We start from the raw sequence: 26804 nt of genomic DNA, 5'->3' as shown, positions 1-26804 counted from the left end.
TCCGATGGGCGGGACAAAGCCCAGCATTTATCCAATGACTCGTCTCGTTTCGCTGCACTTCGCTGCTTCGCTATTGAACTCTGTGGACGCTCAGCGTCCTCACTGTTTAAAGCACTGTGAGGCTGCGGGAATGATTGAGAGGAAAGCCGCGTCTTTACCAGTGATAAGAAGCTGATTCTGAACAAAAGTTGAGCGCGTTGTAGTGCATATTTATTCAATGACATGTACACACAACAGTATATATTTGATCACTTATTTGACATTTTAGGGGAAGCTGAGCTTCCCTCACAGTCTTAGAGCAATCGCCTCTGGTCCAAAGTATTTGACCTTTATCATAGTCAGTAACCTCTGAGATTGACTTTATTCAAACATTTCTGACCTGTTCGTTAAGATGATTGCTCGTCGCAAAACCTCTGCGCAGCATCTGTACTTTCAAAGACTCTGGCCACTCCATTCACTATCACTCGGAGTGTAGCAGGGTAAAGAAGCGTGAAGCGGATTCCTCTCTGAAATAAGGCCGCCTCGACTGAACACCGCTCGTCTACGAGAGAGCTCTATGCTGTAATCAGGAAAAATTCGTAGGCTATGGCCCTTGTATATAATCTCATCTTTGCCTGAGCCTTGTCTTGAAAGCTATGGAATAGAACTATCATAACCCGGGGTCTTCCTCCAGCATCCGGCGGCAACCGAACGACCGATACGATGAGCCCTTTCAATGATCGGCTGATTCTGAAATAGACTGGAGCTGAATAGCTCTTTGAGTAGCTCCGTTACAAACCCGGTTCGGTTGAAGTGTTTCTCTATTTAAAGGTCTAATTCTTCACTGAATTTGGCTTAGAACCAGCCCTCTCTCTCAGATTTCTTGGTATTGTTAATGCCGCCATTAAACTGGAAGCACCCCTCCTCAGGGTTTTGTTGAATGAATCCCCTGACACCTCCGGAAGGCTCAACAGTAAAGTCCGGTGTCCCAGACCCACCCACTCTGAGCAAGTCAGCGTTCTTGTGTTCTGAAGCCCAAAAACATGGGACACAACAAGCCATTCTGATTTTGTTCGTTCCATTCCCCGCAGCCTGAACCTCCGTTGGAACCCGAGACTCCTACTCAGCCTCCTGAAGAAGAGGGCAGCGCTGATAATGACGTTGACAATGGCAGAGAGAGGTCATTTTTCGAGGGGTCGGAGAATGAGCTCAGTGAGCTTACTGCAGCTTCGACTGGGAGCAGCGCTAACCTTCAGTCCCCTGTTGTGTCCGTAATGGGACCCCGGAACCCTGCTAACTGGGTGCGCGACCTGAAACACAGCCCACCTCTACATCCACCACCTCAGACAGAGGGGTTTATACCAGGTAACACTTCCACTGCTCCACAGCCAGAGTAGCCGAAACTAAAATGATAGTACAGGTGTTTTTTCATCGTCCTATATCTCCTGTGTTCATTTTCAGGAGTGGACTGTAGACAGAACCTGGACCCTGGACCTTGCAGGAACTACGAGGTGAAGTGGTATTATGACCCCGAGGCTAACGCCTGCGCCCAGTTCTGGTTCGGCGGTTGCAACGGCAACAGCAACCGATTCGAAACCCACGAGAGCTGCAGGAGAACTTGTGTACGAACGTAACTGAGCCCTCACCCGGGTTCATAATGGCTCAGATTCTTGCAGTAACTGATAACACTTGACTGTAGCCATGATGACATCTACAGGAGCCTACGTCACCATCTCTAAAGGCTCACTGCTCCAACCAGCATCAGTTGTCAGAACATTGTTTTTAACAGGAGCTTTTATGACAACGACTGCTTTTTTGGAACATGTCTTTATAGTTGGGTATGTAGGCTTACGTTAGTTGCCGTGAAAGGCTTATGTAGGTGTTACGTTGCAACCAACATTGAAATGTAACTCAGTAATTCAGCAGTTTGCTTTTGGTTTATACTGATTTGCTTGAAAGCACTGTCTAGAACATTGAGCTGCTTAGTTCACTTCCCTTTTCACAGCCTATAGTTTAAAAATATGGACTAAAATAGTCTCAGAATTTTTAATATGTATTCATTAACACATATATTAGTATTGATAGAGTCTACGACTAGATCCATTAGGCTAGTTGTTTAGAACAGTGTAATATTGTTTACAAGGTGCTAACAATAACCCATTGGCCTTAAACAGTGTAAATATTTATGTCCTTCTTCAGTGCTTTATCTTATACCTTTTTTATCAGGAATATGCCATTTACTGTGACTGCAGATGTATGGTAAATATGTGTAGAATACTTAGCTTTAGCCTGTAAACCTCTGTAAAATATCTTCCCCCAAAAATGAAGGTGCTTTTCTGTTTTTCAGACACAGCTTACATTTAAAGCCTGTCACTGTAAAGAAGTTTTTCAATGAAGAATCCTTAGTTCTAATTCTAGGTTGAAACCCAGACTAGACTCAGTCAACATCCTGAAAGCCATCCCCAGGCTCCTGTCTTAACAACAGTAGTCTTAAATTGTGGGATACACTGTATTTTCCGTTTTCTGTCCTAAGGTAAACCACACGACCAAACGTTTGTAAAGATGTTTGGGATGAGTTAGAGTGGTGTCTGTGATCCAGAACTAATCGTCCAACATCTGTACCTGATCCCACAGGTCGAACTGACTTTTAATGAGCTCAGTTTCACAGGAAGTGTAGGATGATGGACTTTGGCACATAGTGTATACAAGTATTGTAAAGATGTGAGACACAGTAACATTAACTTTTACTGTAATGTCTGTTTAATGGGTTAAATATCATTCATTAACAAAATAGGCCTTACCTTCATAACTTACAGTAACACAAGAAGAGACACATTCTGTAGTCCTGTCTCAGCCAGCACACCTTAGTGGCTTGAACATGGGTCAGCTGGGTTAAAGGTGTGCAAGGGCTCGGGGTGGGAACCGGCTGGGCTGCCTAAATTAAAATAAATATGGGCAGCCCACTAAATCTCTATATATGGTAATGCAAGGCAAATTTACTTATAGAGCAACATGTACAGCACCTTACTTATAGAACAACAGTAAAAAGCAATTTATCAAGAATACAAAAGTAAAAATATAAAAGATATTAACAGAAATAAAACATTTAAAGCATTAAATGACCCTGAGATCTGGCACCTCAAAAAAAATGTTTTGCATGAAAAGATACTATTTTTAAAAAAAGTACAGCAAAACAAAGGCAAAAAATTATAATAAAAAATAGAATAAATGCAAGAAGTAAAGTGCAGTTACAGAAAAAAACAAGTGAACAGTATTTTAAAGTGAGCTGTGAGCTGCTAAAATAGGAACCTTTTCAGCCTGGATTTAAAGAGTCTAAAATATGGGCTCTTCTAATGTTCTTTGTCAACTAGTTCCACGTAACTGTGTTTTCAGATGAGCTGCCCTTTTCGGCCCAATGTTTAAAACAGTCTGGCTCCATCACTGACCCTGGAGGGCATCCATATATGGGGCTAACATACATGGATATAACCCTGGTGCACAGGTGGACTGCCCACTTGGGCCACACATGTTTGTGTGTGTGTGTGTGTGTTGGCTGGAGTGATGGTTTTGTCTCTCTTTAAGCAGTAATTGTAACCTGTGCTAACACAGTTTTCTAGACAGTAGGCCACTGTTTGTGCTCGTTGTAAAATGTGTTTTATTGTGTATTGCAGAGATATAGAGAGAACACATAATTTAATTTTTTTGAATAGGCTTAAATAGTGAATGTAGACATTGTTATATGTATTTTTAAATATAAATGTTGACAGAATGTGTTGTAAATCAAGTTATGGAAATTATAAAGTGACTACAAATATACCCTGTTAGTCAATGTTATAAATAAATAAAAACAAATACATTATATGGCATTTAGATGTATCATTATTACATTATCAATGCGTAACAAAACGTTCTTCACTGAAGAACTGTTATAGGGTTTGGTTATTTAAAGCAGTCTCTGGGTAAAACCTGTACTTGTATCCGTAGGGACGGAGATGGTAGGTGAAGTACTCCAGCGTGTACATTTCCACAGACTGAATATAATGAAAGGAAACAGCTAAACCTGAGCAGCACCCGGGACCCTGGAAAAAAACAAAACCAAAGCATTAAAGTCATATTTTTTTTCAATAAATGTCACAATCCTCTGAATTACAAGGCTGTTAAAGGGTCAAAATATGCACTTTGCTACATGCTAACAAGCCAACCATATTGCAAACTAAACTACCAACATAAGACTGGAAAACATATCAAAATATGCCAAATGCTATGTAGCAAAAATCACATTCTGTTTCCTTATCAACTTTATAACACAGAGGATCTGGTGAAATTCAGAAATTAACATTACCTCAGAGATCAGACGAAGATCATAAAATAAACACATGGCAGTTGTGTGTATTATTACATGGCAATGTTTAAAGCTGAAACTTTTAAGCAGCCTAGATATGTCCATTAGCCTGCACTACAATAATGCTAACTAGCACTAGCTTCTCTATCCACCCAGAAACATTAAAATGACCTCCTTGTTTTTGTAGTCATTGTCTATACTTTCTCCCCCACTTACCACTTGTGCTCTTACAATTACAGACTCCAGTTGAGCTTTTGCTCTGCATGCTATCAGTGTTTTTTGATTTATAGTGTTTACAAGGTGCTAAAAATAACCTCCGCTAATAAGTGTCACTGCAGCACTGAGAGTGGTCTACCACCCAAATCATACCTGCTCTGTGGTGGTTTTATGGGGGTCCTAAACATTGAAGAACAGGGGCAATTGTGGATTTACAATGTATGCAGAGAAACAGATGGACTACAGTGTGTAATTATAGAACTGCTAACATGCTCCGGTATGGTCAAGTTCATTTTATGGATGATCTGTGTGTACTGTCACTTTAGGATACAATCTTTCATTCTTGACATTTTTATTTCTTTTCCATTTACACTGGGATTTACATTTTATAAAAATGTCATGATGAATTGACCAGATGCATTCCCAAAAAGGACCTTAAAACCTTTCATCTTGACCACAGTGCATTAAAAACAGAAGGAAATGCTAACAACGTGAGAGTCCTGGAGGCTCCGTTGCACTCTGAACAACCAGCCCTTCTCCCAACACGCCTCATTCCAGTGGTATTTTAATGATCAAACACGCCCTTTCAAAGTCGCAGTGGGTGTGCACACATTTCCAGTACTGACCAGCCAGGTGAGTTTACACTTTTAATGTACCTACTTGTCTCAGACCATGCCCTCCTCGAGCAGGAAATGCAAATGGTTGGCATTTCTTTAGATGGAACTTCCTCATAGCCAAGTTAAAAGGCTCCCACAAAAACCAGATGTCATATGAACATTGTTTTTGGGCTAAATCTGGTCTGTCCACCGTGGCCTTTATTCAGCCCAGTAATAGAAATAGGGCTGGTTTTTTCAGACCATTGACCACATTTCAATACGTTTTAAGGCATAGAGGGACATTGTTTCACCTTTAATTTTCAACCAAATACAGAAAACTACTGTTCAGTTGCCTGCTCGTGTACTGTATAAGTAGGAGTCCTTGGGCAAGACCCCTAACACTGTTTTGAAAAGGAGCTGTAAGAGGATTAGAATCGTAAATTGTTTTGGATAACTACCCCATACCATAAATGTAACTGAAAGCTAAAGCCCAATACCCTTCATTGTGAACAAGAGAGTGGAAAACATGCTCATATTTACCACGACAGGGGGGTAGTATTCATACAGTAGGTATCCAGGCAGGGGTGTGAGCTGCTGCCTGGGCAGGTAATAATGTGGACTGAAAGGATGAAAAGTTTGTCTCTTTTCCTCATCTCTGGAGTCAGCTGCTGTGACCTTCATGGTCTGTAGGCACCGTCCCAGGGCCATGTCCTCAATGTCTGTGAAGTGTGTGCAGTTTCCCTCTGCGTGGCCCCTCACAAACCTCCGTAAGGCCTCTTTGCTGAGGACATATCCGGCTCCTCCGCTCATGTAGCCCTGCTCCACGAAAGGCCTGAACCTGCGGCCTAAATACACCGGGTCTTCGGAGTTATGTTTGGACAGGAGATGGCGAAGGTTCTCGAGAACCACAAAAGTGTCGTCGTCCGCTTTGAGAAACCAGTCTGCCTCGTCCAGGTGGTGTTTATAAATGTACTGAAACGCCCTGATGGTCTTCCAGTAGAGATTATGCCGTCCCTCAGTCACGTTCAGCTTCACGGTGGGGAAGTCAGACTCCTCCGAGCTCATGTACAGCATCTTATCGCAGCGTCTGCCCCAGGTGGCTTGGACATGTCTGGTTCTAGACTCCAGGTACTGGGGACCAGTTAAAACCCAGCACAAGAGTCTCACACTCTGGCTCAGATTTGTTGCCATGCTTCTGCCTTGAAAGGGAATGCAGTAACAGAGATTTCACACAAAGGAAACAGACAAGAGCCTCTAATAGATTTATATTCACAGCGTTGGGCAGACACTTGTATCCAGTGAGGCGTACAGAAACCTGGTACATTAGGACCTTGCCCAAGGACTCTTATGGCACTTTTCCAATTAATGACCCCCATAGGACTTGCCTTGGCTCCACTTGGCTCTTTCGCTTTTGGTCTATCTGGTACCTGGTATGTGGAACCGAGTTCTTTTTAAATACCTGCTCTCTCGTGGTTCCAAACGAGCCAAGTATGGACTAAACGATGTAAACATGTAAACCTTGCAGAGTGCTGACTGGCTGGAGAGACCCGTCATTCACGATGAAATGCAGATGTCTAGCACCAACTCGCCATTTGTAAAAGCTTCATTTGTTTTTATCCGACTGACAACAGCAGCGCTTACAATTACGCTGTTGTCGTTTAAAGAGGTTCATAGTGGTTTTAATGGAACCAGGTGAGTAGAGCTGTGTAGAGTCATGTAGAGTAGGTACCATACAGTGGAAAAGTGCCACTACTACTCGTATACTCTAGGGTTCTTGCTCGCTTGAGTGGGAAACTGAACCCCATCTTACTGTGTGTAGGGGCACTGTTGCAGTGTTGTTACCCCTACACTACACTAACAGGTGATAACACCATCATTTACAATGAACAATACGTTTTAACATGCATCCCTTTACTCGGAGTTTGAATTAACCTGCATCTTACCTAGCTCCGGTTTCACAGACATCTTGGTGAAGCTGCTCTTATGGGGAATTAAGTTGACATTGGTTTTAAAGTTGAGGGAGATGTTGAGTATGAAGAATCCAATTGCTGTTCCACTGACGAAGAGCAAATGAGAGCGCAAGTCTTTCATTGTTCTTCTCCAGGAACCTGAAACAACCACAAATGAAACATTTAGGTCAGATCCCTCCTAGAGGGATGCAGGCAGCCATCGCCCCTGAACGTCAGAACATGCAAATCCACTGAAGCTCATCAGGGTTCGGTCAGTACTTGGCTGGGACCTCAAAGGAAGGCTTGGAGTACCCGCAGTAATCAGCACAGGGCACTCTCCCTGTGGTCTGTGTGGATCCCAATGACTGACAGCAATGAAAGGGACACCTTACTGAATAAATTTCTCCATATTTCTCCTTAATTTGGATTTCTTTTCATCAATTTAAACACAGCAACTGACAATTCCAATGTACAAACATGTCCTGAATAATGCACCAATAGAAATGCTGCAAAATGAATTAGAATGGATTCCTTTAAGGTTTAGATAGTTTACTTTCATAGTGTGTTCCTTCTCCTGTAAATGTACCAAGGTCTGACAGTGAGAACATCCAGACCAAACGAGATAGACTCTAACACTCTCTCTGAAGACTACTGCTGTGTGCAAGGAGACTTACCTGGAATTGTGAGGTGTGTAGAAGTATGTGTCCCAGTGAGCAGGTGTGTGTAAACTGACTGAGCTCTGCAGCTAGAGATACAATCAAACCCTATAGAGCAAATACAGGGAAGTGTGTATCGACGTCACATTTCACCAATTAAATAATGATCCCAAAGGTCATGTATGGGAAGAATAAAAGAAGAAATCATAAACACTGTTGTGAATTATTCATTAGATGATCTCTGTTGGAACAAAAACTTATATCTCCATGTCTGATATTTTTGACATAATTGACAAAAATTCATAATGAATGCCCCAACAGAAATACTCAATAATGACTTAATAAATCAATAAATTTGACAGTAATTTACAATAAATTGAAACGTTCATAGGCATGATTACAAAGTCTGTAGATGTGTGCAGAAGTGAAGGGGATATAAGTTAACTTCTCATTGGCTAGGGCTCCTGTAATTACAGAGAGATCCAAAGATATTTTACATGGGCTAGCTGTGTCCAGATCGACTCTATATATTACCTATACAGGTCCAATCACGGACTGTGGGGCTAACAAACAACCGCTGGACAAAACATGCTTGTACAGCTGTGCAGTCCATGGGTGTGTTGACTGGGTTTTAAAATACCCTACAAATAATAAATGTTCTTAAGGGAACCAACCGTTTTTATTGTTGTAATGTTTTTTAAGAGAATGGCTCTCACACACTTGTTCTGGATAAACTGCTGGGGAAGGAACAATATGGTTTTGTAAACCTCAGGAGTGAACACAAGAGGGCAATAGCGCTCTAACGGGTTACTGAGTTAAACCACCACCGTAGAAACAAACGCTACTTTTCCCACCCGTATTCTGACAACTCCTGCCCTCTCTCTCTCTGAATGGCCAGTTTTGTCCCGCCTGCCACGCTGTGATTGGCTATTCTCAGAATGTTTAACAGCTCCGTCCAATCAGAGAGTGTTTGAAAAGCATTGACGTTACCACGGATCTGGCCGTTACCAACATAAGTATGAACGTTATAAATAGTATTTCTATATATTTTTGTCTATGTAGGAATTTTGAATAAATTATATAAATATATATTATTTAGTTTTACGTTTTGCTTAATGAACTTTTTCTGTCATAAAAATGACTTAGCTTGGGTGTGAACTAAGTAGCCAATCACAACACAGGAGGCGGGACTTGTTGGAAAACGGGCGGGAAAAATATCACTATGAGTACAGAGCAAGGACAGGAGTTAAGAGGGAAATTTGTGTGTAGTCCGAAATATATCATGTTTTCCACGTTCTAAATGAGTTGTACGGTATTAATTCTGGTTTTAATTGAATATTATAATGTTTAAAAAGCTGCAGAGGCATCAAAAAAGGTATTTAGTTTCAAGCTAACGTATATAATTATTAAACAATTATAAACTTTTTTTACATGTTACACCTGTGGTTGGTGTTTGGTTAGAGCTTACAAACCCTTGCTTGAGTTTCTTAAAAATAATATTTTTTACAGGTTATAACTAGATTTCTTTCATTTCAGCTAACATCAGCGGATACGAGCCGTCTCTGTGTACATTTACATTTCCCACTGCTATGGCCAGCTCAGCTCATATCTCCAGGGTAAGGTCGCTCTATAAGAGAATTTTACTCCTACATCGGTTTATGCCCATTGACCTGAGAGTCCTCGGAGACCAGTACGTGAAAGACGAGTTTCGCAGACACAAATCTGCAGGTCCAGAAGAAGTCACAATATTCATGAAGGAATGGGAGGTAAGGTTATGTTGCGTATTGGAGTTCTAGCTTTTTTGAGATTTTCTTTTGTGTCTGAACCAATAACTAAACAGAGAAACACCTGTTTCACCAAAATGAGGCAGTGTGTGAAATGTGAAATTATACAATTCTATATAAAACCATGCACATCTGTGTCCACAATGGATATAACGTAGGTAAAGGCATGCGGTGTTAGGGGTCTAGCCCAAAGACTAAAGGTTGAGGTGTTGCTGCCCAAACTGGGATTCGAACCCTACATAGAGGGCAACAGTGCTATATACTAATATATTTAAGTAGTACATTTATCATTCATTGGCCCCCTTTCACTCTGTTCTTCAATGATGGGGGACCCTCATAGGACCACAGGTGTGTTAGTGTGTGTTGTGCTGGTGTAGAGTGGATCAGACACAGCAGTCACTGCTGGAGTTTTTAAACCCTGTGTCCACTCTCTGTCCACTCTGAGACACTCCTCCCTCGTTGGTCCACCTTGTAGATGTAGAGTCAGAGACAGTAGCTCATCTGTCGCTGCACAGTGTGTGTCGGTCGTCCTCTAGTCCTTCATCGGTGACACAGGACGCTGTCGGCTGGGTGTTTTTGGTCGGTGGACTGTTCTCAGTCCAGCAGTGACACTAAGGGCTTTAAAAACTCCAGCAGCACTGCTGTGTCTGATCCACTCGTACCAACACAACACACACTAACAGACCACCACCACGTTAGTGTCACTGCAGCACTGAGAATTATATTACAACCCATATAATAAATGTAGTATAGTGGTCTTGTGAGGGTCCTGACCAACCACATGGTGTCAGCATGCACCACACGATGAGCTTCAAAAACTTTCCTTACGCTGCTACGTATCTGTGCTACATTTATAATTTGTCTTGAAATGTACAAAGAGCCAGGTCCTTATTTTACCAGCATTTTGTAGGAATTTTCCATTCCAACTTATCAAACAGTGGCATAATCACAGATTTGAATTAGTGTATTTACAGCCATAAAAGTTCACTAGGGGTACACATCCAACTGGGGCTGGCTTTACTTTGTTTAATTGTGTAGTGTTTGCAAAATCACATACTGAGCATCTAAAGACGACATGAAGCCGAGGATGTCACTCAGTCATGAGCAGAAAGATAGTGAGATTAGAAAAATATATCTCTATTTTTTGTCGGTTTTTAGTTTACTACAACTGTGCTTCATATTGTGTGAAAATGTCATTATGAATGAACCAATAGGAATGCTAAAATATGACTTGGTATAAAAGCTTTTTACATTGGTTTCCGGTGAAAGTTAAGAAGGTTTATTCTCCTGTAAAGTTACTATTTTGGAAATACGTTTGTTTTTAGAGAGTGATGACATTTTGAATCAATCAATCACTCGGTGGAACATTGCTTATATTGCACTGTTCAAACTCATAACACTATATTTCAGAAATCAAAAATAAAATAAGCGATTGTTAATAATAAATCACGTTAATGAACACACAAGACTCAAGAGGTTTTCACTTTTCAGCATCAGGGAAAAACCACAGGAAAGTCTCAACAGCCTTTAATATTTCTCTTTATTTACCACATCCTCTCTTTTTACTTTCACCAGTTCTGAAAGACTCACTTTGTTTTTCGTCTGCAGCGATATTCCTCCACCCCTCACTGGTTGAGATTTAGAAGTCGGTGCCACTTTCTCAACATCCAAGAAATCCCAAGCACGTTCAGTTACATTGAAGTCTCAGTCCTTTTCTGAGAAACACCAGCAGCTGCTTTGTTTGACTTCTTTTGTGTCAGTTTCCTTTTCTGTTTCACCATTTCCATCAGTGCTGGGTTGTTCTTCTAAAAAGTGGAAGTATGGACACAAACAGCTGTGGATTTTGTTGAGATCTGAAGCGAGTGGGTTGCTAAAACCTTAAAGGCAGTTTATCTGATGAGGATGGATCCGGTCTTGCACGGTTGTTAGGAGTTCCCAGTTTCTTTGTAGCTTTTAATATTTCTTAGCCTTGGGCAAGAAAACTCAATTATTTACTTGCAATTTCCCCCTTAATTATAAATTATCCAATGTCTTCAGAAATAGCTCCTGAAAAGTGTATCGCTTAATGGCCATTTTAGCTGGAAATTACAGATTAAGGGTGGTCTCTCATTTACGCACTTTACTCTAAGGCTGTTGCAGCTTATGACCTTGATTCTGCAGCGTCAGTGGTGGCAGAAAACAGAAATGGCCCACCTGTTCTTAATTACACTAATGAAGGTGTTTGATTAAAAGAAGAGTCATGGAGATTGGCCCTCACGGCCTCTGTCACTATAAATGGAGAGGAGGCAGCAAGGGAGGAACTTTTCAGTTTTCCACTCAATTTCATCCATTAGTTTCACAGTTGGGCACGTAAATAGCCGCTTGTGACAATCTGCTCGACAGTCATTGTTCGCGTCTCGGTGACGGAGGCTTTGTCTGAGGAGGGCACAGCGGTTTAAATCTGTATTTGGTTAGATTTTCAGAGCCAGTGTGTTACATAGAGAGGGTCAGGAGATGTTAAATATACAGGCTGCAATTATAGAGCTAATGTGGTCTGTTTATATAAACCTTAGCCACGTGCGTTTTTACAATTACTGACATTTAATCCTAGTGCTCTGACCTAGTCCTTAGCTCAGTTAGGGGCTCTGCTGTAGTGATATGTCAGAAGTACTAGCGACAATCATTTTTTATTTTTGTTTGTTCAGCTTAACACGGCTAATACATTTCGTCACGCTCCCAGTGGCTCAGAAGTTTACGTATATAGGTAGTATTTGGTAGCACTGTCTTTCACAAGCCTCTCACATTACGTTTCAGGAATGTTTGCCTCTGCCTCCTGACGGATGGATCTTCCTGGCTCATGTTTTTTCAGGTCTGCCCTGAAATGTTCTGTGGGTTTGAGGTCCATTACCTTGTCCCCAAGCCTTGGGGTCATTGTTCATTTAGAGGTCCCTGAGCTCGCTACGGAAATTCTTGAACGCGACCGTGACGTCACTGGTGGACAACAGCTGAACAACGCCGCGGTAAAACACCGTTATGACAGTATCTAGCTAAATAACCAACATTATTCATGACAATAGCCTAGCAATAAGCTAAACTCAAATGTAGAGGGACCGTTATTCTTGTAAATGTGATCGAAGTCGAACTCGAATTCATCCGACACTATAAACCTCCGTAATGCAGCTACGTAGTCGAGTATAATCTGAGACACCGAGTTTAGCGAGTCAAGCTAACGTTAACTAACACCAACTAAAACAGGCGAAGTGAGTGTCCTTACCCTGTTTACCTCCATGTTACAGAGGCTCTTGAACCCCTTTCGTTGGTGTCCTTACATGCCCATATTGTTGGAAAAGCGCCAGTGAAATGAGCTACAGATAACGGAGTGAGCGGAGGGTCCTTTCCAAAGTGCCCGTTTAAAGTGGACAAATTTAGTCCATTTTCTGGATATTTTGGGATCTTTGGGCCATTTGTGCACAGATGTCCCACTGTACATTGAATGATTGCAGCCAAAAACAACACACCTTTTCGTCATTTTGCATTAAATTAAGTGCAGCTTCTAGAGTTGTTGTCCACCATCTACGTCACAGACAAGACGCCTATTAGAGTTTCCCAACACCGTTTGGGGGGGGGGGGGACCAACGGTCTTTTAAACCTTATTCCTTCAATTAGTAAGAAATAACATGTTTTCTGACAATCAATAAACACAAGTTAGGAACTCAAACTCCACTGTATTTATTTGTTTGACACTTTCATATCGCTGGTGCTTAGCCTTTAACATAGTTTTGTACCTGTTTCCTCTTACAACTTCACAATGATAGTTGCTGTTGTTCTTGGATTGATCTGTATTTTTCACACCGAAGTACGTTCAACTTCTGGTATTTGAATATTGCTCACAAATATGTTGCGGATGTCCACAGTTAATATTCTGACTTCTGGGCTGTTTTGTTTTGATTTTTGCTTATGATGTCAAGCAAATAGACAAGTAGGCGTTTAAAGGTAGGTCTTAAAATATTTTCTAAGCACAATTTGAATGTAAATTTCGGAACCCTTGGACGTTTGATATAGTGAATTATAGGTGGAATGAAAAGTTCAGGTCCTATACAACCTGTTAACTATGATTTGTTGAAGTGGAATCGGTGGAGGGGATAACCATGAGTTTAAATGACTTCAGCCCAAACTAAAGTATCGGGCTAACTCCTAAATGCTGCTGTCTGAAATTCTACAGATGTTATTAAGGAGGAGAAATGTCATTGGTTTAAAGCAGTTGGGAAACGATTAACTTAATTAAGGCCTGTAAACAAAATGTCACAAGTGTAAGAAGCCCTCCAGCGCCGTGGAGATATGCTAATGCACAGTGAACAGAGCACGAAACCAAACCTATAAACTATTCATGTCGATTCTGGCAGAATTCACCAGGCTTCGAAATATTAGACTAGCTTTAATTTTGTGTGTAAATATCGCTCCTCATTCAAAGAGATAAGAGCCTGTTTGAGAGATAAAAAAACGGCCAAGAGACTTACAGTGGCTTTCGCAAAAACCTCTCTGAACTGTTAGCATCTGTAAATGGACAATGGAAGGGGATTCATGCCAAGAATAATTGTAGTAAGGGTCGGGTGCACTGGCCACTTCCATTGGTTCATTAAGGAGTGGGTGAATCACCACTCCATCTCAACTTGCAGAGCACTCCACAGTAAAAGAAAGAGGGGGAAAGAAAGGAAAGGGAAGAGTGTACGGAAGGGCGGTGGAGCCAGGAGCAGACGTAGAGCGAGTCTGGAAATGTGATTAGGAGCACTGAGTGTTCGCTCTAATCCAGTTACTGTAGAGGGCCCATGGGACTTCTCCTCGCCTAATAAATCGGCCACATTGCAGTGGACAAGCTTCCCCCAGGGAAAAAGAGAGAGGGGGAGCGTGAGAGCAAGAACAGTGAAGAGGAGAGAAAGTTGGAGTGAGGGATGTCAAGAAAGAGAGAGCGATGTTGATCAGAGAGAGAGAGGTAAAGGGAAAGGCAGGACCATCTCCTTGGACACTAATGTAGGAGTAGGGCTGGGGTCATGTGAAATGGAGCTGGGTGACTGACTACATTACTGCCTCCGACAATCAGAAGGAACATTAGCTGATTGGCTCTAAATGGGTTCTAATCCACTGCAGCAAAAGGCCCATAGCTCAAACTATGCTCAAAGCTTAAAAAATTCTAGCAGCAGACGACTAGGGAAGCTCATGTCTAGGGGTGAGGGGGTGGGTGTCGGGCCTGGAGGTTGTGGGTTCGAGTTCCGCTCCGGGTGACTGTCTGTGAGGAGTGTGGTGTGTTCTCCCTGTGTCTGCGTGGGTTTCCTCCGGGTGACTGTCTGTGAGGAGTGTGGTGTGTTCTCCCTGTGTCTGCGTGGGTTTCCTCCGGGTGACTGTCTGTAAGGAGTGTGGTGTGTTCTCCCTGTGTCTGTGTGGGTCTCTGTTGTGCTATTGTTTAGTCGTACCCCTGGTCAAATGACATGTTTGGTGGATTGTTTTTGTCAATGTACACTGATCAGCCCTAGCATTAAAATGACCATCTTGTTTCTACACTCATTGTCCATTTTATCAGCTTCACTGGCCAAATTTTTTCATGTTGTAGTTCTACAATTACAGACTGTAGTTCACCTGTTGCTCTGCATACTTTGTTAGGCCCTTTCATCCTCTGCAGTGGTGAGGATCTCCAAAGGACCACCAACATGTTGATATGATTCGGGCGATGGATCGTTCTCAGCGCTGCAGTGACACTGACGTAATGGTGGTGTGTTAGTGTGGTGTTTTTTTTGTTTTTTTTTCTTTAGAGAAGCAGTTCTTTAATTATCTGAGCAAACAAAGCTCTCCTGAAGCTCTAGGATGCAGAACCAGTAAAAAGCTCCTGAGCATCATTATCTACAACATCATGTCAGATGTTAGTAAAGCAGCACAGCGTCTCTTCAGTAGATGGCCCTTTGCTGTTTGTGTTTATAGTGGAGGGTGTGGACTTGAAAGAGCTGTTTAAGTACTTTGCCCTTGGGAAAGCCAGTGTACTCCAGACAAGAACAAAATGGGCTGTTTGATTACATCACGACAAACACAGATCCTTTATATTCAGTTCATGAACTGCACCGGAGAGAGCCTGCCTTTGAGCAATCCCTTCAATTCTTAAAATATAGCTGCTTGGCAAATGTTCAGTGTAATTACATTATGTAGGGAAGGAAGACTCTCAGACAAATGGCTTGTTGCTTCCAGAATTGAATTGCATCCAAATCTGAAGATGTTCAATGAATGGCCAGATGGATGACTTCAGGGTTTTCTTTTTGTTATTTTTATGAATGAGCTCATTGTACCTTTCCTTTCATAATTCCTCTGTAGTTTTGATTCGTCTGTATCTGTTTGTCTGCTGAGGTTTTATTGAAAGAGCCTGTGCTGACTTATGAAGTGTCCGATGAGATTCGATTTTTAAGTTTTAAAACTCCAGGAGCACTGCATGTGTCTGATCCACTTGTACCAGCACAACACACACTAACACACCACAGCCACGTCCTTTATTAGTTGGGCTGCTATTAACTTTAAATCAAATTTATACACGTTTTTATTTGTTGAATTAAGGAAATAACCACGTTTTACTGTTGTTAATATCTACAAGATTCACACTAAAGTTTTTCACCTTTATTTTGATGTAGGTAGCTGGCTTACAGCCACAACAGTGACTCTATAAATATGACACATTTGGATATTCTTCTTCTTTAAAATTAAGAATAAAACTTTGAATCAGCCTGAAATGTTGGTCTGAGCAGAACACACACTGAGATCTTCCTGTTCAAGTCTGACTCTCAAGATTTTATTCCATAATGCTTTCCAAGACCAAGAAATTCTGTCTGAAACAAGTTATCAATGTTAACTTGTGCACAGGGGCTTAGTGGATAGCACGTTCGCCTCCCAGCGCTGGGATCTTGGGTTCAAGTCCCGTCTGGGTGGAGTTTCCATGTTCTCCCGGTGTCTGCGTGGGTTTCCTCCGGGGGCTCTGGTTTCCTCCCACAGTCCAAAAACATGGAGAGTAGGTGAATTGGCTTCTTTAATAAAAAAATGTCCTGGTGTGTGAGTGAATGTGTATGAGCCCAGATATGGATTGGCGCTCTGTCCTGGGTGAAACCCTAGTGCCCGACGCAGGCCTCCAGGTGGACGGTCGTTCCTGATCGAGAGTGCGGTGTGTGTTTGGCTGCTGCTTCTTGCCAGTGTGTGTGTGTGGATTGAGCGTTCTGAGCAGTGTGGATTGTAAAGCGTCCTTGGGTGTCTAGAAAGGCGCTATGTAAGTGTAATGAAAAAAGACTTTTGATAGAAATAACCATGGCTAGATGGCAAATTAAAATTAATCTAAAATAATACAATAAAATGAACAGATATCCAGCACTAAGTTTAAACTCCTCTTTCACGAATATGGTCATCTGGATTTGTGTGATGTTTTTTTTAGCATTTGGTCTGCTCTGTGTGTTTTTATGAGGATTGACGTCAGCGTTGAATCATGAGTGCGTAGCGGGTGTGTGTGTGTTACTGAAATATGTGGATTAGGGTAATGCTGTTTTTTATGAATTTTGGTTTTAAGGGAATGAAAGTAGAGAGGAAGCGTGAAGTACCAAGAAAAAAAAAAAAAAACCAGCGGAAAACACCATAAAAACTGATTAAAGTAGGAGTGGACTGTGAGAGCCAGGCCACGTTTCACACACATCTGATGTGATCAGCAGGGACACATTTCAGGCTTTTATTTAAATCAGTTGCTTAGCTTCCGAATGCATAAAAAAAACCTCAGTGAATTGATGATGTCCATTGATTCCTCCTGCAAAAATGGAGCCAGAGATGTTATACAGCAGGAGACAGCCCACTCGTGAAATGACTGAGAAAGCTTACACTAAATACGGTGTCTGTATTTAGGGAAGGTCCTGTCTTTAAATCATAAACAGCTCATAGATGAAACAGGAAGTGAGAAAAGCCCTGTCTCTCAGTGGAGATATTCAGTAACTAGAGCTAACCAATGTGTTATTTGAGCCGATTTTAACAGCGATTCAGATTTGCCTTTGAAACATTACTATGGCTTTTATATGTCTCTCCCCTTTCAAAGAGACAAGAGCCTAGTCTTGTACGGGTGGAAATAACAGCCCCGTGTCTTTGCAGTGGACAGACCCTGGTAAAGAGATGCTCTTCTGCTTGTAGTGTTGTTCTGATTGGGAGGAGAAGTGCTTGCCGTGCTCTGTAAGGCGTGTGTAGATGTGGGGACTCGTGGGCAGTGATTGCTCTATTGAGGAAGCAATTTAAGCTCGTGACATGAGAGGAGTGGGTCACATTTGGGTTCTGACCTCCATTATGCCTTAACGAACCCCCACAACCCCGCCCCATCTCTGCTTGACCTTCAAGCCCCGCAATGTCTTGCTGCACTTCATGGCAATCAGTAAAATCTTTGAACAGCAAATAAATAAATAAATAAATATCCCAGGGATCTTTAATGGTAAATCAATTCTGATTCAGTGAGATGGATTCTCCCGGGTGTCCGTGACATGTTTGTAAGAGTGTGTGTCCAGCAGTGGCACTCAGCACTGGCATATTTAAGTGATGACCATCTATCAAGCCTTGTTCTTATTCCTTCTGAAAGAAGCTCTATTGCACCATTACAGCTGAGTGCTGTTTTTTTTTCTGTGTTTCACTCCAAAGCAAGGGGTGGGCAATAGGACTATGAATTAAAGTTATTGTGATAAATTACCATTTTTCTGAGTATTATCAGCACTACTTACACAAGTAACAGCTTCATGGGTCATAAAGACAGATTGGGACTGGTTATAAAGAGCCTGTTATCAACAACGGCCAATAACAACTGTAAGAACTGCATAGAAACTAATAGCCGATAGGGTAACAATACCCTATTACCCTGACCAGTCACAAGGTTATAGCCACGCCTCCTCAGTCGAAGAGACTGGTGAGCAAAAGCTTAGGAGCTGTTAGTGAGCGAGCTAGCAAACCAGCTATTCACCAAGCGATGGGGAGGGAGTGAAAGACATAAACAGAGCAAACACAGAACACAAAACAATACAGAACGAGCCTGAATGGATTAAAAACTGCAGTTGTAAAGCCTCTTTTTAAAAAAAAATAATTTAGAAAGTAGTTTTCAGGCAAATCACTAGCTTCTTTTCCTTAAACAGCAGTCTAGACAAATTCCAGTCCGGGTTCTGATCTAATCACAGCACTGAGGCTGCTCTAATTAAGGTAATTAATGACATTCGCTTAAGTACAGAGGCTGGAAATATACCTCTTTTATTAGTTCATGACCTCAGTGCTGCCTTTTATACCATTGACCATAAGATTCTTACAGACAGAGTTGGAAACTGGGCTGGACTCTCAGGAACAGTCCTGAAGTGGTTGGTTTCATACTTGGGAGGCAGGAACTACTTTGTAGAAATAGATAATAATATTTCTGAGAACATGCCAGTGACCTGTGGTGTCCCCCAGGGTTCTATTCTTGGTCCACTTTTATTTAATTTATACATGCTTCCTCCAGGACTATGGGCTGTTTCTATCACAGCTGTGCAGATCATACTCAGATTTACATGGCCCTGTCCCCAAACGACTCTGGCCCAGTTGACTCATTAAGCAAGTGCCTTAAACATATCACTAACTGGATGGGACACAACTTTCTGAAGCCGAATAAAATACAATTGAGATTATTCTATTTGGGAACAGCACTGAGAGACAAAGATTGTCTACGTATCTGGACTCGAGAGCCCTCAAATCTAAAGAACTGGCTCGCAACCTTGGTGTATTAATGGACTCAGATCTCAGTTTTAGTCTCATGTTAAAACAGTTACTAGATCAGCATTTTACCGTCTTAAGAACATCAGTAAGAGTTTTTCTGACTAAACCAGAGCTGGAGAAACTTATCCATGCCTTTATTTCTAGCAGTGATTGATTACTGTGATGGTCTCTTAGCTGGACGTCCACAAAAGACCATTAAACAACTTCAGCTGATTCAAAATACAACTGCCAGAGTCTCACTCGGAGCAAAATAAGAGATCACATCACCCCCCCATCCTCAGATCCTTACACTGGAGACCAGTCTGTTACAGAATAGACTTTAAGGTGTTATTACTGCTCTATAAATGTCTAAATGGGGTAGGACCAGTGTATTTATCAGATCTGCTACAGAGATATGAGCCGAGCAGAGCTCTCAGATCTTTAGGAACTAGAGTTAGTCCTGCCTCAGGTCAAAACTAAACATGGAGAAGCAGCGTTTAGCTCCGGCGCTGCTCTTAAATGGAACCAGACTGAGAACATTAGAAGAGCCCTGACTTTAGACACTTTTAAATCAAGACTGAAAACATTCCTGTTTGAGCAGCTACAGCTCGGTTTAAAACACTCTGCACTTTTTATTCTGTAACGGCACTTTAGTTCTTTTATCGTATCATTTTAAATAGTTTTAATCATTTTTATCTTGTTTTCTTTTACTCTGTAAAACACTTTGAATTGCTCTTGTATGAAAGGTGCTCTATAAATAAACTTGCCTTGCCTTGATCCAATGAAGAACAGGGTAAAAGGCTGTAAGCAGTGTATGCACAGCAACAGGTGGACTACATTCTGTAGTTGCAGAACTACAAAGTGCTCCTGTCTGGTCAGTGGCGCTGATCAAACGAACAGAGTGGAGATACAAAGTCATTTTAATGTAAACCGGACAAACTCTGGTTTAGGAACACCTTCCTTGTTTTTATACTCACTGTCCATTCTCTCAGCTCCACTGTCCACAGCAGCACTTTGTAGTTCTACAGATACAGACTGTTGTCAACCCATTGCTCTGCATACTTTCTTATTCCCATTTCATCCAGCTCTTCAATGGTCAGAACCACCACAGAGCAGGTTTGATTCGGGTGGTGGATGGTTCTCAGTGCTTCAGGGACACTGAAGGGGTGGGGATGTATGAATGTGTGTTGCTCTGGTACGAGTGGATCAGACACAGCAGTGCAGTTGGAGTTTTTTCTTTTCCAGTTACTTTGAGAGTTACACTGTGTTGAAATTTCACGACGAACTACGAGGATTTCTGTAGACAGTGGTAATATATTTATTGAAAGGTCTGGACCTGCCACTGGCTCAAAGATGTAATATAATTAATGTGACTTTTGGGACAAAACCGTGTGTATCTTAAGTGATAACCCAGGAGAAAAGGTTTGATCCTTGTGGTGTTTTGAACAAAGCAGGTCACAGATTCAAAATTGTGTTCCTTTATGGAAAAGGGGAGGGTATTGCAATAACTCAGGTATCACTCACTTTTATTCCCATTTCCCTTTTTACAGAGTTACAGGGACACACTACAGACTCAGGTGCTGGAAGCAGTGGGAAACGAGAAGCTTGCGCTTGGGGCTGATCTTCCCGAACAGAAGCTCAGACACTTCCAGGATGAGCAGATTGGACAGCTGTATGAACTGATGCTGGAGTCCACCAAACCCAACAGACAGTTCCACATTCAAGAAGACAGTCCACAGAAGTGAGGATTGGTGTATAATGTCTTATGATGAATATATTACAGTTACAATCTGCAAAAACTCTGTTCATGTCCTAGGTTTTATTCATTTGGGAATAGAGTGGACATTTTACTGTGCAGCAGAAGCAGGGGGAAAGTGGCGAGGAGGCTGCGCATCATCTCTGAAATCATCCCACTGGGACATGCGGGGACTTAAATATTGTATTTCTCCCCACACCAGCTGCTATTGAGGAGTAGTTATATTAGTCCTCTGACATGTGCTGAGTTCAAGGCCCCTCTCTGGATTCTCTTTTTCTCCTGATCAATTACAGTCCTTCCATTTTAAACAGTGCAACCACTGGTGAAGTCTTTGGGTGACAGAAGAGCACTGAACATATTTCTCTATATAATTTATTACACTTCTCATTTACAGTATTATTATTATTGTTTATTATTATCATTATGTCTAGGTAGGATCTTTTTGAGAACGTTTTGAGGGCTGTTCAGTGTTGACTTTAGCAGCAGACATCACTGCAAACTGACACGCCTCCTTTTATAAACCCCACAAATATGTCTAAGTTGTTTATGATTCATGGCGGTAGACTACTTTAAAATGTGAAACCTTTTAAAACCATAATATTTAGTGTTCACTTTGATCTTGCAAACTGTTTCCATCTGTTATTGCAGGGGATGCAACTGGACTTTATTGTGATAGCCAGCTAGATACAATGCTAATAGCTACATTGCTAACAAAAACAAAAAGAAAGTTGATAGCTCACAGTTGTAAAACAACAGCAGGCCTGAGGCTCTTTTATGCCTTATGGCTCCTTCTGTCCTTACTTTGGGTTAATTTTGTCTGTATTTGTGCACATTCTTTGAAAGTTTAAAGTTATGGACAGGACGAATAGTACCAATGGAAATCATGGGGACAGTGCAGGCTTTAGTTCAAGCGCAAAAAATAAGGGAGAAGATGACTGTCTACATGAGGCAAAGTGTTTAAAGGCTAAGCACCACTTAATGGACCTCCATGAGTATTTCACATTATTGTAGTTACTGACAGATATAAGTAAGAATTAAAATGAAAATAGCTGCTTAATTTGCTTTAAAACTGACAATTTTATTAAATTGACGGAAAAACCCCGAGCTCGCTACGGAAATTCTTGAACGCAACCGTGACGTCACTGGTGGACAACAGCTGAACAACGGCGCGGTAAAACACCGTTATGGCTGACTGTTATGACAGTATCTAGCTAAATAACCAACATTATTCATGACAATAGCCTAGCAATAAGCTAAACTCAAATGTAGAGGTACCGTTATTCTTGTAAATGTGATCGAAGTCGAACTCGAATTCATCCGACACTATAAACCTCCGTAATGCAGCTACGTAGCCGAGTATAATCTGAGCCACCGAGTTTAGCGAGTCAAGCTAACGTTAACTAACACCAACTAAAACAGGCGAAGTGAGTGTCCTTACCCTGTTTACCTCCATGTTACAGAGGCTCTTGAACACCTTTCGTTGGTGTCCTTACATGCCCATATTTTTGGAAAAGCGCCAGTGAAACGAGCTACAGATAACGGAGTGAGCGGATGGTCCTTTCCAAAGTGCCCGTTTAAAGTGGACAAATTTAGTCCATTTTCTGGATATTTTGGGATCTTTGGGCCATTTGTGCACAGATGTCCCACTGTACATTGAATGATTGCAGCCAAAAACAACACACCTTTTCATCATTTTGCATTAAATTAAGTGCAGCTTCTAGAGTTGTTGTCCACCATCTACGGAGGGGGGGACAACGGTCTTTTAAACCTTATTCCTTGAATTAGTAAGAAATAACATGTTTTCTGACGATCAATAAACACAAGTTAGGAACTCAAATTCCACTGTATTTATTTGTTTGACACTTTCATATCGCTGGTGCTTAGCCTTTAAGGGCCTCACAGACCACCGCCATTTCAAACCGCTGCCTCTTTCACCTTTTTATGTAGTAAGTAATGTTATATTATTAGCACCACCTCAGCTGTCGCCATGTTTGTTGTTGTTGTCAGAAGCTTTTGACTCTGAACCGCCCTCTAGTGGAAGTATTGTTTAACATCCATGCCAAAGTAAAGGACACACAGATGTATATGAGCAGTGAGGCCTACAACTTTTGAAACAAATGTATTCCGTATGTAAAGGGAGTATAAATGAACCTGTAGAGGTAGATAAAACACTTATTTACAAATGTTGCATATTGTGCTCCAGCATTGTTAGCTGATTGGTTTGCTGAAACTAGTCCAGGGCGAGTGCGTTGCAAGTCACTCTTCATAGTTCCCTCCTCCCCCAGCTGTGAATGGCCACTTGTGTGATGCAGAATTGAGTGGTGAGTCAGTTAGTGAGAGTCACTCGGTCAATCAGTCACTCAGTGAGTATCCTGCATCCACACACACAAGACACGGTCCTGATTATTATTAATGTTATTAATACTACTGTTTTTATTATGAATACTGTTCTGCATTTCTGGGACAGATGGGAAACATATGGCTTTATTCACCATGTGACTTTCCAGGAAATGTTTGCAGACAGGTTAACAGTTAACACTGATGTCAGGAGGTATTTAACAATCTCCAGGGAGGCGAAAAAACTAAAAGCTTAAGTCAATAATGTGTCTTTACCTTTAACAGAATTATTAGAGTGCCTGAAAAGGGAAACCTAGTTAGGCACTGACGATGCCTAAGCTTTGCCTATAAACTCACTGCTCTCAGAGCTTTACCGTGTTCGAGGCGTCAGGCACAATCAGAGGAAACGTTTCCTCTGAACTGAGCGTTCATCAACACTGCATTAAACACCACTGTGGCAAACACACCAACCTGGCTGTGTTCATGCTAATGCAAATTGGTCGTCAGGGTTGTTTCTTTTTGTGTGAGTGTGTGTGTGTATGCATACACAGAAGATTCAGCATACGCTCCATTGCGCAGTATGATTCACACAGTATGATACCACAGTGATTACCGATGTGACTGCGGCCCCACGCAGATAATAGGCTCCACTTTAAATGGTACACGAAGCAGAATTATGTCGTTATGTTGAATAGAGGCACTTACATGGGGAGGTGGTTGAGTTTTGTTGATAACAATTCAGTGTTCATACTTTTGCTTGGCTCTTAACATCTCCAGTAAAATGATAATGATCTGTGTAGGTGAGAGAGCAGCCGGCTGCAACAACAAGCTTCCATTCTCCATCGCAGCAGCCAAACACCTGTTCAAGTTCACTTCACGGAAAGAGCCTTAAATTAATACTCCAGTGGATTTTCAGCTGAATATTTCTCTGCCACATCTGTGTTGTGCCACTACGGGATGGTACATGGGTGGTACAGAGCAGTGGGTAAGTGCAGAAAGCAGTGCCACGGTTTGTTTTCCAGCTCGGGCACACACGCTACACCAATAAGAGTCCTTGGGCAATACTCCCAAAGAAGCCAACACGGGCACAAGCAACAACAAGATACAAGGAGACAAAGTTTGCAGCTTTCTTACTAGATTTTATGAGACATGACACTTTATAAATGGAGTTGTGCAAATGATCTATGTGTGCAATTGTGACAGGGATGTACAAATATTACAATATTATTATGTCCAATACAAATATTACAAACAGTATCTCAGATGTGCAAGTTAGGCGAAAGTTTGGGACACTGCCATTTGAATTAATTCAACGTTTATTTGTCACAAACATAGTCATGTACAACTAACAGTGAAATGCTTTATTTTAATATTAAATATACAGAGATAATAACATAACTATGGAACAATTTGTAAAATAATGGTGTAAAATAGAGACCTGATAAAAACAGAACTTATAGAGCGTTTAGAAAGGAAGGACATTTTAAAAATAAACAATAAATAATGATTATAAACATAGGAATGATTATAAACAGAAAATAAAACATTGCTATGGAAAAAGAGGCAAAGAAAGATATCAGACTGTACTGAGTAATTCCATGTTAACGGTGGCGTTCAAAATGTGCATAAACCAGCAGGTGGTATTTATGGTTTACCATGAAGAATTGTTGGAAAAAAACGACTTTACACTGCACTGTTTCTTGACTAAATTTGTTTTGTGTGGTGAGTTGGTGTGAGATTTGTCATTCAGAACTAATCCTCCAGCTAATGTTTCTGTAAAAAGAACGATAACAAAATCCTCACAGAAATGATCCCAGGTCTAGTGTAAAGCCTTTCTAGATAAGTTAAGTAGAAAGGGGAGCAAACTCCCAATCAATACCCTTGACTGCCCGATAAATGTTGAATGTACACATGCGTTTGGCCGCAGTATAAGACAATGCAACAGAAAATCGATAAAGTGAGTCACTGTGAGAACAGCAGCAGTTTTCTTTCAGTCCTGTGGAAAAAACATCATATCCACAGGGATTCAGAGGAAAAGCAGAAATAATCCCCACATTTCTGTCTCGGGACATGAGCGCAGAGAGATAAAACACCAGGCCTTGTGTAGTAACCTTTTAGCCACTCCTTTCACAGCTGAGACGAATGGAACGTAGAGAGGGAAAAGGACAAGAATCGACGGCCAAAGAGCAGTGTCCAATGTCTTTTTTTTTTACGGACTAGAATACAAAGAAATATCCTCCGTTAATCAGTGGTGGTCCATTGATGCTGAGGAATGATGGAACGTGTAAAGATGAACAGATTTTTCAGTAACTCTTGGTGTAACCTTGTGGTGAAGATTTTTAACATGGTATTCAACAAATTCAATTTAAATTCCACAGATTTCTGAAACTGGCTGAAAAATTACATGCACAAATCATTCAACGTGTTGTAGTGTGAAATGGTTGCAGAGAAACATACCAACCGTGATTTCTTTTCAGTGTTGGTGAGAGGGATGTTGAAGATGGTAATAACGTGATAAATCGAAAAAAAGTGCATTTGTTTGGGAAAAGCCAGCAGTGGATTTTACAAATACAGTGGAACCTCTACCTACGAACTTGATCCGTTCCGTGACCCGGTTCGTAAGTGTTAAAGTTCATTTCTCGAGTCAATTTTCCTCATTTAAAATAACGGAAAAGCAATTAATGCGTTCCAGCCCCCGCCCCAAAGTCACCCTTTTTGCACTGATATATGTTTACAACACTCTCAAATTAGTAAAAAAATACATGTAGCGTTACTAAAAATAAAAGAAATACAGTGGTAACAGTAATAAAAAGAAATAAAGTTTGAAGTGGTTACACATCGCTACCTTGAAGACGTGACGACTGGCTGGAGGAGTAACACAGGCACTGACTGTATGACGGGGGGTGGGGGTGGAATAATGGAGAGTAGGTGGGTGAATGTGGGGAGACGAAGCGTCGATACGGCTTAGATACGTAGAACTTAGCACGAATTTCGATGTCTGATATTTACACTAATGCTAAATTGCTAAAGCTACAATTTGCTAATCTTAAAAGCTCACTCAAGTCTGGGCGCTGGGAGACTTGCCTATTGGGGTCAGTGGCCATTTCCAGCCGCCGGCTCGGTGGAGCCTCGGGTTCGTTTCTAGAGTCGTGGTTCGTTGGTGGAGGCAAAAAATATTCAAATGCCCGGTTCGTATCTTGGAAAGTTCGTTAGTAGATGCGTTCGTTAGTAGAGGCTCCACTGTATACAAATCCCATTCTCAGAAAAGTTGGGATATAACTGTACACCTTGGATTGCATTCAGTACGTGCAGATAGTCCTCACATCAATCTCCACCCACAGTGGTATTGGTATTGGTTTTCTTAGGTTTGTGATGTAAGAAACCCTGGCTGTCTTGAACACAAAGACTGTTATTTGGGACACTGCCGTTTGAAAGCAGACACGTTGCCATA

At 41.4% G+C, this 26804-nt stretch overlaps 3 protein-coding genes across 5 annotated transcripts in view; 2 read left to right on the top strand and 1 right to left on the bottom strand.

The window, feature by feature from the left end:
- The window catches only part of col28a1a (collagen, type XXVIII, alpha 1a), a 35984-nt gene extending 32220 nt beyond the window's left edge, over window positions 1–3764 (top strand). Inside the window, exons 33-34 of the mRNA XM_066674890.1 lie at window positions 1071–1344; window positions 1441–3764. Coding sequence (XP_066530987.1) covers window positions 1071–1344; window positions 1441–1613 — 447 coding nt within the window. The 3' untranslated portion in view covers window positions 1614–3764. The remainder of the gene's footprint in view (window positions 1–1070; window positions 1345–1440) is intronic.
- A 141-nt stretch (window positions 3765–3905) lies between these two features.
- Window positions 3906–7174, bottom strand: c1galt1a (core 1 synthase, glycoprotein-N-acetylgalactosamine 3-beta-galactosyltransferase 1a). The gene is made up of 3 exons (XM_066675498.1): window positions 7077–7174; window positions 5674–6332; window positions 3906–4058 (listed from the first exon to the last, which is right to left on the bottom strand). The coding sequence occupies exons 1-3, from the start codon at window positions 7096–7098 to the stop codon at window positions 3906–3908; spliced, it is 834 nt and encodes a 277-aa protein (XP_066531595.1). The 5' UTR covers window positions 7099–7174.
- A 1766-nt stretch (window positions 7175–8940) lies between these two features.
- Window positions 8941–24467, top strand: sdhaf3 (succinate dehydrogenase complex assembly factor 3). 3 transcript variants are annotated; one of them, XM_066675369.1, is made up of 4 exons: window positions 8941–9113; window positions 9275–9504; window positions 20811–21001; window positions 21077–22083. In XM_066675369.1, the coding sequence occupies exons 2-4, from the start codon at window positions 9328–9330 to the stop codon at window positions 21192–21194; spliced, it is 486 nt and encodes a 161-aa protein (XP_066531466.1). In that variant the 5' UTR covers window positions 8941–9113; window positions 9275–9327; the 3' UTR covers window positions 21195–22083. The 3 variants fall into 3 exon arrangements, with proteins under 3 accessions (XP_066531466.1, XP_066531468.1, XP_066531467.1); XM_066675371.1 differs by lacking the exon at window positions 21077–22083 and adding an exon at window positions 24154–24467 and having other exon boundaries at window positions 8946–9113; XM_066675370.1 differs by having other exon boundaries at window positions 8948–9113; window positions 20811–22083.
- The last annotated feature ends 2337 nt before the right edge of the window (window positions 24468–26804 follow it).

Source organism: Hoplias malabaricus, chromosome 6, assembly GCF_029633855.1.
Source record: "Hoplias malabaricus isolate fHopMal1 chromosome 6, fHopMal1.hap1, whole genome shotgun sequence".
NCBI lineage: Eukaryota > Metazoa > Chordata > Actinopteri > Characiformes > Erythrinidae > Hoplias > Hoplias malabaricus.
The sequence above is the reverse complement of the archived record's forward strand: the minus strand, read 5'-3'. Positions and strand labels throughout refer to the sequence as shown.